The sequence below is a fragment of the Pan troglodytes genome, chromosome 6 (assembly GCF_028858775.2).
Source record: "Pan troglodytes isolate AG18354 chromosome 6, NHGRI_mPanTro3-v2.0_pri, whole genome shotgun sequence".
NCBI lineage: Eukaryota > Metazoa > Chordata > Mammalia > Primates > Hominidae > Pan > Pan troglodytes.
Window position 1 is genome coordinate 68,399,579 of NC_072404.2, and position 17,551 is coordinate 68,417,129.

Consider the following 17,551-nt stretch of genomic DNA (forward strand, 5'->3'; position numbering starts at 1 on the left):
CCTCCAGTTGGCTCAGCCCATCAGGGCTAAAACTACCCCTCATATCCTAGTGTCTCTGTAGGCAGAAGCCTTGCCTAAACCCTAAGCTGCTTGGCTCACATTCTGTCTTGTGCTTTTTTTTTGTAGGGGGTTCAAATATACACAAAAGAAATATGATGAACCTTCATGTACCCAACCCGCAGATTAAGCAGTTATCTCCATTTTTCCAGATTTGTTTCATCTGCTTCAATCTCCCTAAAAATTTATGTTTTTACAGGAAAAACTGAATAAATAGCTAATTCTCCACCTTACCTCTCATTTTAAGTCACTTTTCAGAGTAATAAGTTAGTGACCTACTAACCTTCACTCTAGTGACCAATAGTTTTTTTTTTCTGAATGCCATTATGAACTCATAGATTATTGTTTGCATTTGATGTATTTCAGGCCATTGCAGTCTTTATTGTTTTGGATGCTTACATTGTCTCATCTAGGTTAATAATTATCTCTTCAAGTTGACTCTTACGTCTTTTTGATGTGATCCTGTTGGACTTTGATGGCTTCCTTGCTTTCTGGCAAAAAAGATGTTCCAGGATCAATATACTGTACCATACATGGAGTCAGCCATTTCTCTAGGGGGCCTTGATTCCTTTTAGTAGAGAACGCAGTTTGGGATCTTGGACTGAATGACTTTTGTGAACCTTCTCTCCTGAAACTACAGCCTGCATCCCTGCATATAGCCTGTTTGGAGCTCTTGCTGGGCACCAACAGGTCTCCTAAAACTGCTATATAGTTTGCCTCACTCTTACAAAGATTCATCTCTTGAGAGTTTTGTGCTCTACCCCCAGATGTGGTCTTCCTGGTTCTGAAGCTTTTGTTTCAGTCACCCTGAATTTCACCAGCCCTATGCATGCTATACCTTGGATTGCCAACCCGCCCTCAGTGGAGCCTCTTTGGTTAGAATAGTTGCCACAACCCATGCCTAATACTCTAGTAAACAAGGTTCTACCTAGGCTTAGGTTAACTTTTGCTCCTTTGAGCCCTGTGTTCTACCAGCATTCCATTTATCTGAAACTCTGCTTCACCTCAAGAACTTATCTGTTCTTTAATGGTTTACTGCTGCTTCCTGGGTTCGCAAGAACCCGGTTCAAGAGTTTCTGTTTTAGTTTGAGATCTTATAGGCCTGTCTCATCAGGTTGGTGTCAGCCTAGCTAGGATTAGGCAGAATTGGGTGGGGGTTGTAGTGCATTTTTGGCACAGCATGTACCTGCCTGACTAATTCTCTTTCCTGTTGCAATTCATGGGTCTTAGCATCTTCTGAATGGTGTTTAGTAGGTCATCCTGTTGATTTCCTGCTAGGGAGTAGCATACTCTGGCTCTGTGCCATTGGCCAAGGGATTTAAGGATGGGTGACAGGCTGCAGTTTTGTTAAACAGAACAATATGAAGAGATGGCATTGTAAAAAAAAAAAAAAAAAAAAAAAAGGCTTGGCAGCAGGGCCCATTTGAGTGGTTGGTCCTTGGCTCCCATGTTGATATAGGCAGATCCTTGATGGGAATTTGGAATGATCCCAAATATTGTAGATCACTGGTACATCAAGTCATCCTCATGGTTGTCTGTGTAACAGTCTTGAATGATATTTTGTGAATCTTTGGAGATTCTCTGCGTAGGGTTTAATCATTTAGTTATTTCAGTTGAGCCTGTTTAGTTTCTTTGCAAGGAGACAAGAAATGTGAAAGAGATGCAGACATTGGGAAATGCCAGGAGCCTTGTTTCCCCATCCTCTACTTGGGTTCTGGAACTGGACTCATCGGTGAGTAGTGAGGAGCTGGGCCCAAGAGCATTAATCCTAGATCTAGCTCTGCTTTGCGCTCGCTCCAGTTCTTGTATCAAATTCACTTCAAGCCACCCAGAGTAGTATGTAGAGGAGTCATTCAGGACTGTGCTTATACTTCATTATATCAAATGGGAGATCCAGTAATTTATAGCTTATTATTTCTGGAGTCTGGAGATGGCTCTGCATAAGCTTTGCTGAAGCAGATTTTATTACATTAGAAGAGAACCTAGCTGGCTGCATCCTATACTGGAAGCTTTTAGATGCTAATAAGGAGGTCATGTAAAGGTCACAAAATGACTCTGGAATCCATTCCCCCCGAAAAAAGAATAATGACATTCTAGATTGGCCTCTTTTCATTTCCCTTTGATTTTGAGTAATAAATTCTCTCCTCACTTCCCAGCTGAACAGTTTGGGAGTCTCTATTCCCTAGAAAGACTCTGGTCACATACCCATCAGATTAAATTAGGTGAAAACTCTTTGGCCTTAATGAATGTTGAAGGATTTCAAATGGCTAATGGAATTCTTCTAGAAGTAACTGCAATCTCTGCCTTCCAGATTCAAGCAATTTTCCTGCCTCAGCCTCCCAAGTAGCTGGGATTACAGGCGTCCACCACCACGCCCAGCTAATTTTTGTATTTTTAGTAGAGACGGGGTTTCACCATGTTGGCCAGGTTTGACCTCAGGTGATCCACCTGCCTCGCCCTCCCAAAGTGCTGGGATTACAGGCATGATCCACTGTGCCCAGTTAAACTCCAGTTTTTCATGTTCCCTGCATAGGTCAGGGTCTTAGGGAGTGATTCATTCTAGCAGAACTCCCCGGATTTTAAGGCAAGTGTTCCATTTATTAATTGACAAAGGAGGCATATTTCTCTTCTGGTAACCTAAAGATTTAGGTCGTTTTCCCAGGGACTCTGTTTCCACTATGAGGGTTCTTGGAAAACTAAGCAAAGGATGAGGAAAAGTCTGTGAACAAGCTTGTTGGTCTCTCCCTGTCCTACAAAAGAGCATACCTCTTCTGTAACCAGAAGACCCTTTTGATTAGTCAAGGCTGGACAGACTGAGATGAGGGTGTGTGTGGTGTGTGTATGTTGAGACAGGGTCTCACTCTGTCACCCAGGCTGGAGTGCAGTGGTGAGATCAGAGCTCACTGCAGCTTCCACTTCCTGGGCTCAAGCGATCCTCCTATTGCAGACTCCAGAGTAGCTGGGACTATAGGAATGTGTTACCACACCCAGCTCATTTTCTAATTTTTTGTAGAGATTTTTTGAGGTTTCACTGTGTTGCCCAGGCTGGTCTGGAACTCCTGGCCTCAGGGGATCCTCCTGCCTTAGTCTCCCAGTGGGCTGGGATTATAGGTATGAGCCACCTCAACTGACCTGCGATGATTTTTCAACAGTGTAATTTCTCTTTTACAGAGTCACCTAAGCTGAAGATTCCCTTGAGAACAAGTACTGTACTATGGTTTCATGGCCTTTCTTCCATTTGTGGTTCTTGCCAAGTGGAATTTAAATGACATCTTATCAAGATGGATAAACCCTAGTTTCCCAGTGCTGGAATATGTAAAATGGATAGATAAGTAAGTCCCACTCAGCACCCATAGCCCAGGCATGGGGACCTCAACACATCTGAGCCCCAGAGATCACCTTTCATTGTGAGTAGCTCTGAGATGACACTTCTGGTTGGTAAGTGCCCACTGGCAATAGTTTATATAACAGCAAGTGAAGGAATAAATAGTCACCAAAACATTCTGTCCCTAATTCCAGCATTAATTGGATTAGACAGTTATTTTATGAAGAATTTTCGTATGCCACAGTCCTGACCATATCTTCAAGTGAACAGAAAAATTTGATTAAAAAGTCAACCTTCTGTCTCACTCTGTTCCCCAGACTGGACTGCAGTGGTGCAGTTATGGCTCACTGCAGCCTCAACCTCCTGGGCTCAAGCAGTCCTCCTTCCTCAGCCTCACAAGTAGCTGGGACTACAGGTACTCGTCACCACACCTCACTAATTTTCGCATTTTTTTTTACATGTGGATTCCACAGGACTGACTTCAAAAACTTGAGTATGCATGGATTTTGGTATACACAGAAATGGGGGAGCTGGAATTAATCCCCCCATATACCAAGGAACAAATTGTATCTATTTTTACAATTATACTGTAGGATACATTACATTCCATGACAATGGTAGCTTTTAAAAACAATTTTTAATTTAGTGAAATTACCATAAAAATAACAATAGTAGCAGCTAACATTTACTGAGCTGTTACTAGGTGCCTATAAATACCATAGATTTTTAAATTCTCCGTAACTCTTCCTTATTTCACTTAACCACTCTATCTTAAATTACTCATGCTTGCTCCAGTAGCACACATACTTAAGTTGGAACAATAGAGAGATTGGCATGGCCTCTCTGAAAGAATGACATGCAAATTTGTGAAGCATTCCATATTTTTTTTTAAAAAGAGAAAAAAATTACTCCCAGATTTTCACTGTATTTGTGCATATGACCTTTTATTTAGGTTGAATTATATCCAAAGATGATATTTTCAGAAGTGAGATTACTGTGAGTCGCAGGGTATGAGCATTCTTACTACCCTTGATGTAAATTGCCGAGCTTTCAGGCATGGTGGCTGTCAGCCTGTAATTCCAGCACTTTGGGAGGCTGAGGTGGGAGGATTGCTTGAGGCCAGGAGGTGGAGGAGGCAGTATAATCAGTCACTGTCTGTATTATTTAAAAAAAATTTCCAAGCTTTATCCTGGAAGGCTTGTATACAATTTAAACACCACTAATACTACAAGAAAATGGCCATTTCACTGCACCTTCGCTGGCACAGGTATTATAATTTAACAAGTTATTTTCTGTGTGATAAATAAAAGACCTCATATTACTTTGTCACTTTTTTTTTTTCCTTTTTGAGAGACAGTCTCGCTGTGTCACCCAGGCTGGAGTGCAGTGGTGTGATCTCAGCTTACTGCAACCTCTGCCTCCCAGGTTCAAGTGATTCTCCTGCCTCAGCCTCCTGAGTAGCTGGGATTACAGGCGCACAGCACCACGCCCAGCTAATTTTTTTTTTTTTATACTTTAAGTTTTAGGGTACATGTGCACAATGTGCAGGTTTGTTAACATATGTATATGTGTGCCATGTTGGTGTGCTGCACCCATTAACTTGTCATTTAGCATTAGGTATATCTCCTAATGGTATCCCTCCCCCTTCCCCCACCCCACAACAGTCCCCGGTGTGTGATGTTCTCCTTCCTGTGTCCATGTGTTCTCATTGTTCAATTCCCACCTATGAGTGAGAACATGAAGTGTTTGGTTTTTTGTCCTTGCAATAGTTTGCTGAGAATGATGGTTTCCAGCTTCATCCATGTCCCTACAAAGGACATGAACTCATCGTTTTTTATGGCTGCATAATATTCCATGGTGTATATGTGCCACATTTTCTTAATCCAGTCTGTCATTGTTGGACATTTGGGTTGGTTCCAAGTCTTTGCTATTGTGAATAGTGCCACAGTAAACATACATGTGCATGTGTCTTTATAGCAGCATGCTAATTTTTGTATTTTTAGTACAGACGGGGTTTCACCATGTTGATCAGGCTGGTCTCGAACTCCTTGACCTCGTGATCTACCCACCTCAGCTTCCCAAAGTGCTGGATTACAAGCGTGAGCCACGCGCCCGGCCTATTTGTCACGTTTTATCTTTCCTTATGTTAGCTTGTTAGCTTTATTTCTTTATTGTCTTTTTTTTTTTTTTTTTTTTTTTGAGATGAAGTCTCGCTCTGTCTCCCAGGCTTGAGTGTAGTGGCACAGTCTCAACTCACTGCAGCCTTGACCTCCTGGGCTCAGGTGATCCTTCCACCTCAGTAGTTGGGACTATAGGCATATGCCACCATGCCTGGCCAATATTTTTTTAATTTTTAGTAGAGACAAGGTCTTGCTTTGTTTCTTAGGCTGGTCTGGAACTCCTGGCCTCAAGCAATCCCCCCAACGCCCCGTCCCAAAGTACTGGTATTATAAGCGTGAGCCACCATGCCTGGGCTGTCCGTGTCTTTTCCATTTATTTATAGAGTTAATTTGTGCTAATTCAATGATCTGTTTAGTCTTTTACTAAATTATAAAAATAGTAAATACTTTTAAATAAAGAAGTGAAAAATTTCCTTCACTCTTTAGACCCATAATCTTATCTCAGGAAATAATTGCTATTGAGAAAACGGGCCATATCCTTCAAGATACATACAGGCTGATTGAACATCACTTCACATTTTCATATTTCGTGGACATTTGTGCCAATACCTATTGATCTATCTTAATCCTTTTCATGGTTACATAATATTTGATTATATGGATGTATCACAATTTACCAGTCAGCTGCTGTAGGCATTTAGGCTCCTTCTAATATTTGCTTTGAGCTCTTTATAATTAAAAATTAACCCCCTCAGCCAGGTGTGGCAGCTCACACCTGTAATCCCAGCACTTTGGAAGGCTGAGGTGGGAGAACTGCCTGAGTGTAGGAGATCACCACCAGCCTGGTCAACATAGCGACACTACGTCTCTACTAAAAATTAAAAAATAAAAAGAGCTACACATTGCAGTGCACACCTGTAGTCCCAGCTACTGGGGAGGCTAAGACTGAAGGATCACTTGAGCCTAGAAGGTTGAGGCTGCAGTAAGCTATGATCATACTACTGCACTTTACTTTGGTGAGAGCAAGACTGTGTTTCTGAAATAAAATAAACATTAGATGGGAATATTGCTCGAGCCCTGGAGGTTGAGGCTGCAGTTAACTGTGATTGCACCACTGCAGTCCAGCCTAGGCGATAGAGCAAGACCCTTTCTCTAAAAATAAAATAAAATAAAAATTAACCTTCCATCATATTTCCCAGTAGCACCTTCCCTCCTACGTTTCTCCTAGAAGCCCTTGAATTTTGTTTGTTTTTCACATACCATTTAAAACTTTCAAGTACTGACGTCTGTCTGTGTCATCCCTCTTTTTTTTTTTCTTTTAAAGAATGTCTTTTTGTCACTTCCGGCTCGATCTACCATGAAAGATTTCTGAATCCAGGAAGAGAGACTGACTGGGCAACATGTTATTCAGGTACAAAAAGACTTGGACTATAACTCAAAAATGATCAAATAATACTGCATGCATCAAGTGCAGTGGAAGCTCTTCTGGAGAGTGAGAGAAGCTTCCAGTTAAAGTGACATTGAAACCAGGTCCTGAAAGATGAGGAAGAGTTGTATGAGAGTGGGGAGGGAAAGAGGAGGTGGAGGGATGGGCAATGGGCTGGGATGGGATGGAGTGAGCTGCCCAGGCAGGGAAACCAGCACTGTACAGACCCGAACAATGAAGATGGCACATTTTGTTCAGGGAATGGTGAATTAAGTGTGGCAGGAATGCTTTGGAGAGACGGTCATTTGCTTGTATGGAATTTTGCCCAAGAGACCTCATTACAGTTTCTAATTTTTTGATGTTATCATGCATCACTGCCCTTGTCAAATAGTATGATGGTCACGATAACATCAAGCATATTATTTCATTGATTCTCACAAAAACAGGTGGGGGCCACAGTTATCCCCATTATATGCACAAAATGATGAAGACTTGGGGTTAATGAGCGATTTGCCCAACCTCACCTGGGTATTAAGACTGAGTCACATGTTAGGTCTGGTCTGACTTTAATGCTTGCCTTGTTCATGAGCACCATACATTGCCTTTCCTATGCAGTTAAGCAGGTAGACAGGTGAGAGAAGAACTCATGTTTCTCTCTACTCACACACTACTGACCAAATATGTGTGTGGAGTTTCTACACCAATTCTCCAACTGTCTGGATACCAACTGCGTATCCCACAATTCCATTCTGACAATACCTGGAGTTAGTGCAGACCCCACAGATTAGGGGCTCAGTCCCACAAGACCACCCTCACTTCAGATGCCAATTGGAAGTCCTAGGTTGTCACTTGTATTTTGACCAACCAGTTAGAAATCAGGGTTTCCCATGACCCTCTTCTTGAGTTTAATTATTTACTAGAACAACTCACAGAACTTAGAAAAATAGGTTTTTTTCTTTTCTTTTAAGAGACAGGGCCTCACTCTGTTGTCCAGGCTGGTGTGCAGTGGTGCAGTCATAGCTCATTGAAGCCTCAGCCTCCAGGGCTCGAGTGATTCTCCTGCTTCAGCCTCTCAAGTAGCTGGAATTACAGGGTTCCCACCACCACATCTGGCTAATTTCTTTTAATTTTTGTATAGATGGGGTCTTCTTATGTTGCCCAGGATGGTCTCAAATTCCTAGGCTCAAGTGATTCCGCCCACCTCTGCCTCCCAAAGTGCTGGGATTACAGGCATGAGCCACCGCATCTGGCCAGCTTATTTTCTATTACTGGCTCAATGTAAAGGCTCCATCTCAGGAACAGCCAATGAAAGAGATGCACAGGACGAGGTAAGTGGGGAGGGGCACAGAGCTTCCATGCCCTCTGTTGGGCACGCTACCCTCCCAGCACCTCCTTGTGTTCAGCAACACGAGGGTTCTCCAAACCCTGTTATTTGGGTTTTTATGGAGGCATGATTGATTGGCCATTGGTAGTTAAGTCAATCTCCAGTACCTTTTGCCTCCTGGAGTTCAGCAGGTGAGGCTGAAAGTTCCAAGCCTCAAAAAATGTGGTTGGGGCTGGGCGCGGTGGCTCATGCCTGTAATCCTAGCACTTTGGGAGGCCGAGGCATGTGGATCACTTGAGGTCAGGAGTTTGAGACCAGCCTGACCAACATGGTGAAACCCCGTCTCTACTAAAAATAACAAAAATTAGCTGGGCATTGTGGTGCATCCCTATAATTCCAGCTACTCAGGAGGCGGAGGCAGGAGAATTGCTTGAACATGGGAGGCGGAGGTTGCAGTGAGCTGAGATTGTGCCATTGCACTCCAGCTTGGGCTACAAGAGCCAAACTCCATTTAAAAAAAAATGTGGTTGGTTCCTCTGGCAGCCAGCCTTCCTCCTGAAGCAGTCTAGGAGCTTGCAGCCACCCTGTCAGCTCAACAGCATCCCACTTGCATTCTTACCATGCTACAGATCTGAAAGACCTTAGAGGCCCTTGTGTCAGGAACCTGGGACTAAGACTAAATATTAAAACAGAAAGTGCTCGTATTACCTTTGTCACTAAGGACTTCATAAGAGCTTTAGAAGCTCTATGCCAGGAACCAGGGGCAGAGACCAAATGTGTATTTCTTTTCTTATATTTGAGACAGAGTCTCACTCTGCCACCAAGGCTGGAGTGCCATGATGTGATCATAGCTCACTGCGGCCTTGACCTCCTAGGCTAAAGTGATCCTCCCACCTTAGCCTCTCCAGTAGCTGGAACTACAGGCTTGCATCACCATATCCAGCTGATTTTAATTTTAATTTTGTAAAGGCAGGGTCTTCCTGTGTTCCCCAGGCTGATCTCTAACTCTTGGCCTCAAGCAATCTTTCGTCTTTGGCCTCCCAAAGTGTTGGGATTACAGATGGGAGCCCCCATGCCCACCAATCACAAGGATCTTTATAAGAGAAACAAGGAGGTAAGAGAGTCAGAATTAGAGAAGGAGATGTGGTGAAGGAAGAAGAGGTCAGAGAGGGAGATTTGAAGATGCTGCACTTCTGGCCTCGAATATGGAGTCAGGGGCCATCTTCAAGGTGAGTCAAGGAATGGGTGGCTTCTAGAAGCTGGAAAAGGCAAAGGAGCTCATTCTCTCTAGAGTTTCCAGAAGGAATGCAGCCCCTCTGACACCTTGACTTTAGCCTTAATAGACCTAGTTAGGCTTCTGGCCCCTAGAACTGTAAGGTGGTAGATTTATGGTGTTTCAAGCCACTAAATGTAGGGTAGTTTGTTGTAGCAGCAAGTAAAAAATGAACATGAAGCCAGGGCTTCATGTTAACAGTTGCTCATGCCTGTAATCCCAGGACTTTAGGAGGCTGAGGTAGGAGGATTGCTTGAGCCCAGGAGCTTAAGGCCAGCCTGGGCAACATAATGAGACCTCATGTCTAAAAGAATTTTTTTAAAAAGGCCGGGCGCGGTGGCTCACATTTGTAATCCCAGCACTTTGGGAGGCGGAGGCAGGTGGATCACGAGGTCAGAAGTTCAAGACCAGCCTGGTCAAGATGGTGAAACCCCATCTCTACTAAAAATACAAAAATTAGCCAGGTGTGGTGGTGGGTGTAATCCCAGCTACTCGGGAGGGTGAGGCAGAGAATCACTTGAACCTGAAAGGCAGACATTGCAGTGAGCTGAGATCATGCTGTTGCACTTCAGCCTGGGCGACCGAGACTCTGTCTCAAAAAAAAAAAAAAATTAGCCAGGTGTTGTGGCATGCAGCTGTAGTCTCAGTTCCTAGGGAAGCTGAGGTGGGAGAATTGTTTAAGCCTGGGAGGTTGAAGTTGCTGTGAGCTATGATTGCACCACTGTACTCCAACCTGGACAATAGAGCAAGACCTTGTTTCAAAAAGAAAGAAAGAAATGAGCATGATGGGAATGGGGACAGCTGGCAATGTTAAGTAGAGTGGTCAGGGTTGGCCTCATAAGTGAATATTGAGCAAAAGTTTGAAGCAGGTGATGGAGCTGGCCAAAGTGCTGAGGGAAAAGCATTGTAGGCTGAGTCAACAGGATAAAGGCATTAGGAGGAAATTCCCTGGTGTGTCTGAGGCTCTGGAAGGAGGCCAGTGGAGCAAAGAGATAGAGGGAGCGAAGTCGGTGAGGAGGCCAGGGAGTTGCTGGGCTGGGATCGGTACAGATCATGTAAGCCCTGGGACACTGTTGCTGGGGCTTTGGCTTTTACTCTGACTAAAATTGGAACCACCGAGGGCTTCTGAGCCGAGAGGCGATATGATCTGTCTCCTGATTTAAAAGCACACCCTGGCTGCCAAGTTGAGAAGACTATGGGAAGATTTGGGTAGAAGCATGGGGGCCAAGCTGTGGCAACATCCCGGTGGGAGAGGATAGTGATCCTGACCGGGTGCACGGTGGTGGTGAGAGATGGTCAGAGCCTGGATAGATATTGAAGTCAGTCAGTAGGATTTCCTGACATTACCCAAAGCTGTGAGAGAAGGCAGGGGTCAAGGTTGAGTTTGATTCTAATTGAATGATTAAGTAATTTTAAAAAACACTACTGCCTTTCCCAATCCTACCAAGTAAAGGATGCTAGATAAAAGAAATCTCAAGTCAGGCCAGGTGCAGTGGCTCACACCTATAGTTCCAACAGTTTGAGAGGCAGAGATGGGAGTATGTTTTAAGGCCATGAGTTTGAGAGCAGCCTGGGCAACATAGCAAGACCGCTCTACAAAAATAAAAGAAATAAATTTAATAAAATAAATATAGCCAGGCATGATGGTGTGTATCTGTGGCCCCAGTTACTCAGGAGGCTGAGATGGGCAGATCTCTTGATTCTAGGAGTTTGAGGCCAGCTTGGGCAACATATCAAGACTTCTCTCTATACAAAAATTGAAAAAAAAAAAAGCCTGACATAGTGGTACTTGCCTGTATTCCCAGGTATTGGGGCGGCTGAGGCAGGAGCATCTCTTCAGCCCAGTTGGTCAAGGCTGCAGTGAGCTATGATTATACCACTGCAGTCCATCCTGGGTGACAGAGTGGGACCCTGTCTCGAAATACAAATACAAATGAAATGAATTCTCAAGTCAGACCAGTCCCTTCTAGGCTATGTAGGCCTTGCAACCACATAGCTGCGTGATCGGGTTTGTGTGGCTGTGGATGAAGAGACCCCTGCCAATTGTTATTGGCTATATAATCAGTTTATTTTTCAATATAGTAATCAAATATATTTCATTATATTTGATGGTCTCAAATATGTGTGGGTTTTGGAATTCCCCTTGGAACAGGTTGGAACATCTTATTGGCTCCATCATTCCATAATTTTTTTAATCTGATCAGTTTTTAATAAGGTCAGAATTGATATTAGACTACCTAATCAGTTTTTAATGAGAAAATGTATTGTTTGCACTTTATCCAAGATTGGTGTCATATTGGCTAAATCTAATCAATACTTGAACAAATGCAAAATTAGAGCTTCTTTATCATGAAACACTATGTCATTCTTTAAGAAGATGCCATTTTTTTTTTTTTTAAGATAGAGTCTTGCTCTTGTCGCCCAGGCTGGAGTGCAGTGGTGCGATTTTGGCTCACTGCAACCCTTGCCTTCTGGGTTCAAGCAATTCTCCTGCCTCAGCCTCCCGAGTAGCTGGGATTACAGGTGCCCGCCACCCAGATGATTTTTGTATTTTTAGTAGAGATGGGGTTTCACCATGTTGGCCAGGCTCATCTCGAACTCCTGAACTCAAGTGATCTGCCTGCCTCAGCCTCCCAAAGTGCAGGGATTACAGACATTAGCCACCACTCCGGGCCTCCATTTCTTTTTTGTAGTCTTTAATAAACAAGACTTGCTATTTAGGCACTTAGGAATTTTTCACTAGAAGGCATGTAAAGAAAGACCACGGGCCTTTGTAATGAGTTTAGCATTCATTCTTTGACTACATGACTGTCCCCAGAGCTATAACTTTACTAATTAATTTTTTAGAAGCCACTTAGCTAGCAACTGAGCCTAATCAGCCACTCACCCTCGTTATTCAGTGCTCTTTTATTCTTGTCTATTTCTCCTCCAACTTGGCTACACTCACAAAGTGGTAAAAACTTGCATTTGTTTTCTTTCCTTTTCAGAGACAGGGTCTTGCTCTGTTGCTCAGGCTGCAGTACAGTGACACGATCATGGTTCACTGAGCCTCAAACTCCTGAGCTCAAGCAGTTCTCCCACTTCAGTCTCCCAAGTAGCTGGGACTACAGACGTGTGCCACCATGTCCAGCTAATTTTTTCATTTTTTATCATAGAGACAGGATCTTACCAGGTTGCTCAGACTGGGCTCAAAACTCCTGACTTCAAGTGATCCTCCTGCCTCAGCCTCCCAAAGTGCTGGGATTACAGGCAGGCATGACCACCTGTGCCCAGCCCCCCATTATTATTATTTTAAATAATAGCTTTATTAAAATATGATTCACATACCATTCACTTTATTTATTGAAATCTGCGATTCAGTAGGTTTTAGAATATTCACAGAGTTGTGCATCAATCACCACAGTCACTTTTAGAACCTTTCATTACCCTGTAGAGAAATCCATATCCATACCCCTTAGCCACTACCTCCTACTCCCCCAACCTGCCTTGGCCCCCAGCCTTAGGCAGCCATTGATTGATTTTTCGTCACTATATATTTGCCTAATCTGGACAAATAGAATTGTACAATATGTGATCTTTTGTGGCTTTTTTTCCCTCTTAGCACAGTGTTTTCAAAGTTCCTTTATGTCATAGTGTGTATCAATATTTCATTCCTTCTGTGGCAATATTCCGTGGCAGAGACACACTGTGTTTTGTTTATCTGTTCAACAGTTGGTGGACATTTGGGTTGTTTCCATGTATTGGCCATTATAAATAATGCTGCTATGAAGACTGTTGTACAAGTTTTTGTGTGGACATATATTTTTATTTCTCTGGGATATATGCCTAGGAGTGAAATTGTTGCATTATATCATGACTGTACATTTAGCCTTTTGAGAAACTGCCACACTGTTTTCTAAAGTGGCTACACCAGTTGGGTGCAATGGCTCACACCTATAATCCCAGCTACTCAGGAGGCTTAGTTGGGAGGAATTGAGCCCATGAATTCAAGACCAGCCTGGGCAAGATAGTGAAACCCTGTCTTGATTTAAAAAAAAAAAAATCCAATTAAAATGACAAGAACAGAACTACCCAAAGTGGTTACACGATTTAATGTTCCCATCAGTAATGTATGTGAGTTCCAACTCCTCCACATCTTCACTGACATTTTTTTTTTCTAGATAGGGGCTTGCTCTGTCTCTCAGGCTGCAGCACAGTGATGCCATCACAGTTCATTGCAGCCTTGACCTCCCAGGCACAAGTGATTCTCTCATCTCAGCCTCCTGAGTAGCTGAAAATTACAGGTGTATGCCACCATGCTTGGCTAATTTTTATAGATGGGATTTTGCCATGTTGCCCAGGCTGGTCTCATACTCCTGGCCTCAAGTGATCTGCCCACTTCAGCCTCCCAAAGTTCTGGAATTACAGGCTGAGCCACCATGCCCGGCCTTCACCAACATTTGTCAATATGTTTTTTTTTTCTTTATACCTTAAAGCAGTATAAGAACGAGTGTCTTCAATTATAGGAAACAATATAATCCCAGGGCATTGGGAAGCTAAGACAGGAAGATGTGTTGATGCCAGGAGTTTTTTTGTTTTTTGTTTTGTTGTGTTTTGTTTTGTTTTTAAGATAGAGTCTCACTCTGTTGCCCAGGGTGGAGTGCAGTGGTGCGATCTTGGCCCACTGCAACCTCTGCCTCAGCCTCCTGAGTAGCTTAGACTACAGGTACATGCCACTACTGCCCGGCTTATTTTTATATTTTTAGTAGAGTCAGAGTTTCACCGTGTTGGCCAGGCTGGTCTTGAACTCCTGACTTCAGGTGATTTGCCTGCCTCAGCCTCCCAAAGTGCTGGGATAACAAGCATGAGCCACCATGCCTAGCCTGATGCCAGGAGTTTTAGACCAGCCTGGGCAACCTAGCAAGACCTTGTCTCTACAGAATATTTAAAAATTAGCCAAATATGGGGGTACCTGCCTATAGTCTCTCTCCCTCTCTCTCTCTTTTTTTTTTTTTTTTTTTTTTTTTTACTTTTTGAGACATGGTCTGGCTCTGTCACCCAGGCTGAAGTGCAGTGGTGTGATCATGGCTCACTGCAGCCTGAAACTCCTGGGATCAAGTGATCCATCCTTCTACCTCATCCTACCAAGTAGTAGGGACCACAGGTGTATGCTATCCAGGTCTTGCTATGTTGCCCAGGCTGGTATTGAGCTCCTGGCCTCAAGCAGTCCTCTCACTTTGGCCCCCCACAGTGCAAGGATTACAGGTATGAGCCACCATGCCTGGCCCCTACCCTGCCTATTGAGAACCAAAAGAAGGATCCAAATTCTCCTTAGCTCAACTCCAGCCATTTCCTAATTGTTTCATCAGCAAGGTGCTGGTTATTGGGTGTCCAGGCCTCCCAAGTAGCACAGAAATGAGGTGAGGGAGTTTTCCTGCTGCTTCACTCTGTGAGGAGTTGGAGGATGATGTTTACTCATTTGCAGAGAGAGATGCCTTGTAGCCACCTTAGGATGGAGGGGACCCTGATTCCAATGTCCTTTTTTTCTTTAGGAACAGGACCTTGCCCTGTCACTCAGGATGGAGTTCAGTTGTCCAATCATGGCTCATTGTAGCCTCAAACTCCCAGGCTCAAGCAATCCTACCATGTCAGCCTTCCCAGTAGCTGGTAAGCACCATGACACTCAGTGAATCTTGTTTTTATTTTTTTGTAGAGATGGGGCCACAGTATGTTGCCATGGCTGACCTTGAACTCCTGCACTCAAGGGATTTTCCTGCCTTGGCCTCCCAAAGTATTGGTATTACAGGCATGAGTCATTGTGCCCACTGTCTCTGGTTCTTAACCTTCTGCCTCCCTCTTCCACTTTTAAAGAATGCTTGTAATTACATGGGCTCTCCTAGATACTCCAGGATAATCTTGTTTTAAGGTCAGCTGATGAGCAACATTAATTTTATCTGCACTCTTAATTCCCCCTTCCTATGTAATTGTGCTGTGTAACAGAGGACATGAGCAATTAGTTGGCAGGGTGGGGGGTTATTACTTTGGCCACCACAGTAACTTGTGCCAGGTACTGAGCTAAGCACTGGTGAATTAAGCATGAATAACACACACTCTGTAATCTCCATCCATTCATGGGAGGAGCACCTCACCTGCCATGCTCCTGAGAATCTGAGGAGTCAAGGAAGTCTTCCATGAGGAGGTGATGCCAAAGCGGACAAGTGACAGAGGAGCCGAAGCTAGCCAGGAAGAGAGTAGAGGTTTAAGGGGAAGCGTATTATAAGCAGAGGATATCACCCACTTCAGAGACTCCCAGAGGAGAAAGAGTGTGCATTCAGGGGGCAGGTGAGGCTCAGCTGGACTCCATAGCAGGTGAAATGGAGAGGGGCAAGCCGTGAGGCTGCCTTGCAAGGCAGGGCAGAGCGGGGGCTGTTAAGGAGTTTGGACTTAATCCCCGAGGCAAGGAGAAGTGATGTAAATGGGGGAGTAACATGATGAGATTCATGGATTAGAGACATGGCTCAGGCTTCTGTAGAGAAGTCACCAGGGGGAGCAGATGGTTCAGTGGGTGTGCAGGAGACCTCTCACTGAGTTGAGGGAGAGGTTTTTAAAACAGAAGAAGTTTGAGTAATTTAAATGATGGTGGGAAGGCGCTAAAAGTGGGGGATAGGTTAAAGATACAGGAAAGTGGGAGGAAGAACTGACAAGTGAGGTTCCAGAGAGGGAAGGAGAAGAGGAGATTCCCTTAGGGGGATTAACACTTTCTTTTCTTTTTCTTTCTAAGACAGGGTCTCACTCTGTCGCCCAGGCTGGAGTGCAGTGGCATGATCTTGGCTCACTGTAGTGTAGACTTCCCAGCCTCAAGGGATACTCCCACCACAGACTCCCAAGTAGCTGGAATTACAGGTGTGCACCACCACCATGCCTGGCTAATATTTTTCTTTTTTTTGGTAGACATATAGTCTCACTATGTTGCGCTGACAGGTCTCCAACTCCTGGCCTCAAGTGATCCTCCTGCCTAGGCTTCCCAAATTGCTGGGATTACAGGCATGAGCCACAGTGCCTGGCCTCTGCTAGTTCTGTATTCTCTAGAGTTGTCTTTATTTGTGCTAGTGTGTCCCTTGTTATGCTGATCCTCTGCTAAAATTAATACTTTTTTTTTTTGAGATGGAGTTTCACTCTTGTTTCCCAGGCTGGATTGCCCAGGCTGGAGTGCAGTGGCGCTATCTTGGCTCACCGCAATCTCCGCCTGCCGGGTTCAAGCGATTCTCCTGCCTCAGCCTCCCGAGTAGCTCGGATTACAGGCATGTGCCACCATGCCAAGCTAATTTTGTATTTTTAGTAGAGATGGGGTTTCTCCATGTTGGTCAGGCTGGTCTTGAACTTCTGACCTCAGGTGATCCGCCTGCCTTGGCCTCCCAAAGTGCTGGGATTACAGGCATGAGCCATGGTGCCTGGCCAAAATTAATACTTTCTATATTAAATTTACATATATATATATATATATATATATTTTCTTTTTGATACCAGGTCTCACGCTGTCACTCAGGCTGGAGTACAGTGGCACAACCTCTGCTCACTGCAGCCTCCACCTGCCAGGCTCAAGCAATTCTCCTGACTTAGCCTCCCGAGTAGCTGGGATTACCAGTAAGTGCCACCACACCGAGCTAATTTTTGTGTTTTTTGTAGAGATGGGGTTTCGCCATGTTTCCCAGACTGGTCTCAAACTCCTGAGCTCAAAGCAATTCACCCACCTTGGCCTCCCAAAGTGCTGGGATTAGAGGTGTGAGCCACCTTGCTCATTCTAGTTTAAACTTTTGAGTGGTTTCTGTCTCCTGATTGGACTCCTACAAATACAGAATTGATGGTAGGAAGGGTACCAGGAGATAGACCCACACAGATGGGATTTGGGAATAAGTTTGGTTATCCAAGGAGCAGTGCTGAGCTCCTTGCCAGTGGGATATGGGATGCTGGTGATTTCCAGGAAGTGACCTCACAATGACTCAAGCTACCACTTACTGTTGATTGTGATGAAACACCAGGTGAAGGC

The 17,551-nt window shown here is 44.2% G+C and overlaps 2 protein-coding genes and 1 pseudogene across 2 annotated transcripts in view; all 3 read left to right on the forward strand.

The window, feature by feature from the left end:
* The window catches only part of LOC129144580 (coiled-coil domain-containing protein 144A-like), a 47,084-nt gene extending 42,053 nt beyond the window's left edge, over positions 1 to 5,031 (forward strand). Inside the window, exon 8 of the transcript XR_010158877.1 lies at positions 3,229 to 5,031. The gene's annotated coding sequence lies outside the window, so the exon portion shown is untranslated. The remainder of the gene's footprint in view (positions 1 to 3,228) is intronic.
* On the forward strand, positions 4,169 to 4,268 carry LOC129135589 (U6 spliceosomal RNA; annotated as a pseudogene).
* Positions 5,032 to 5,940: 909 nt separating the features above from the next.
* LOC129144581 (putative uncharacterized protein encoded by LINC00269) lies at positions 5,941 to 17,531 on the forward strand. Its single transcript, XM_063815407.1, has 5 exons — positions 5,941 to 6,913; positions 8,067 to 8,256; positions 15,057 to 15,175; positions 15,585 to 15,589; positions 17,032 to 17,531. The coding sequence occupies exons 2-5, from the start codon at positions 8,161 to 8,163 to the stop codon at positions 17,280 to 17,282; spliced, it is 471 nt and encodes a 156-aa protein (XP_063671477.1). The 5' UTR covers positions 5,941 to 6,913; positions 8,067 to 8,160; the 3' UTR covers positions 17,283 to 17,531.
* Positions 17,532 to 17,551: the final 20 nt, after the last annotated feature.

Bases quoted from the DNA above. Each gene is read 5' to 3' on its own strand.
- LOC129144581 (XM_063815407.1), top strand. From the start codon at position 8,161: ATGAGCCACCGCATCTGGCCAGCTTATTTTCTATTACTGGCTCAATGT. The intron at 8,257-15,056 runs GTAAGTGGGGAG...TTTTTTCTTTAG, and splicing joins AAAGAGATGCACAGGACGAG to GAACAGGACCTTGCCCTGTC.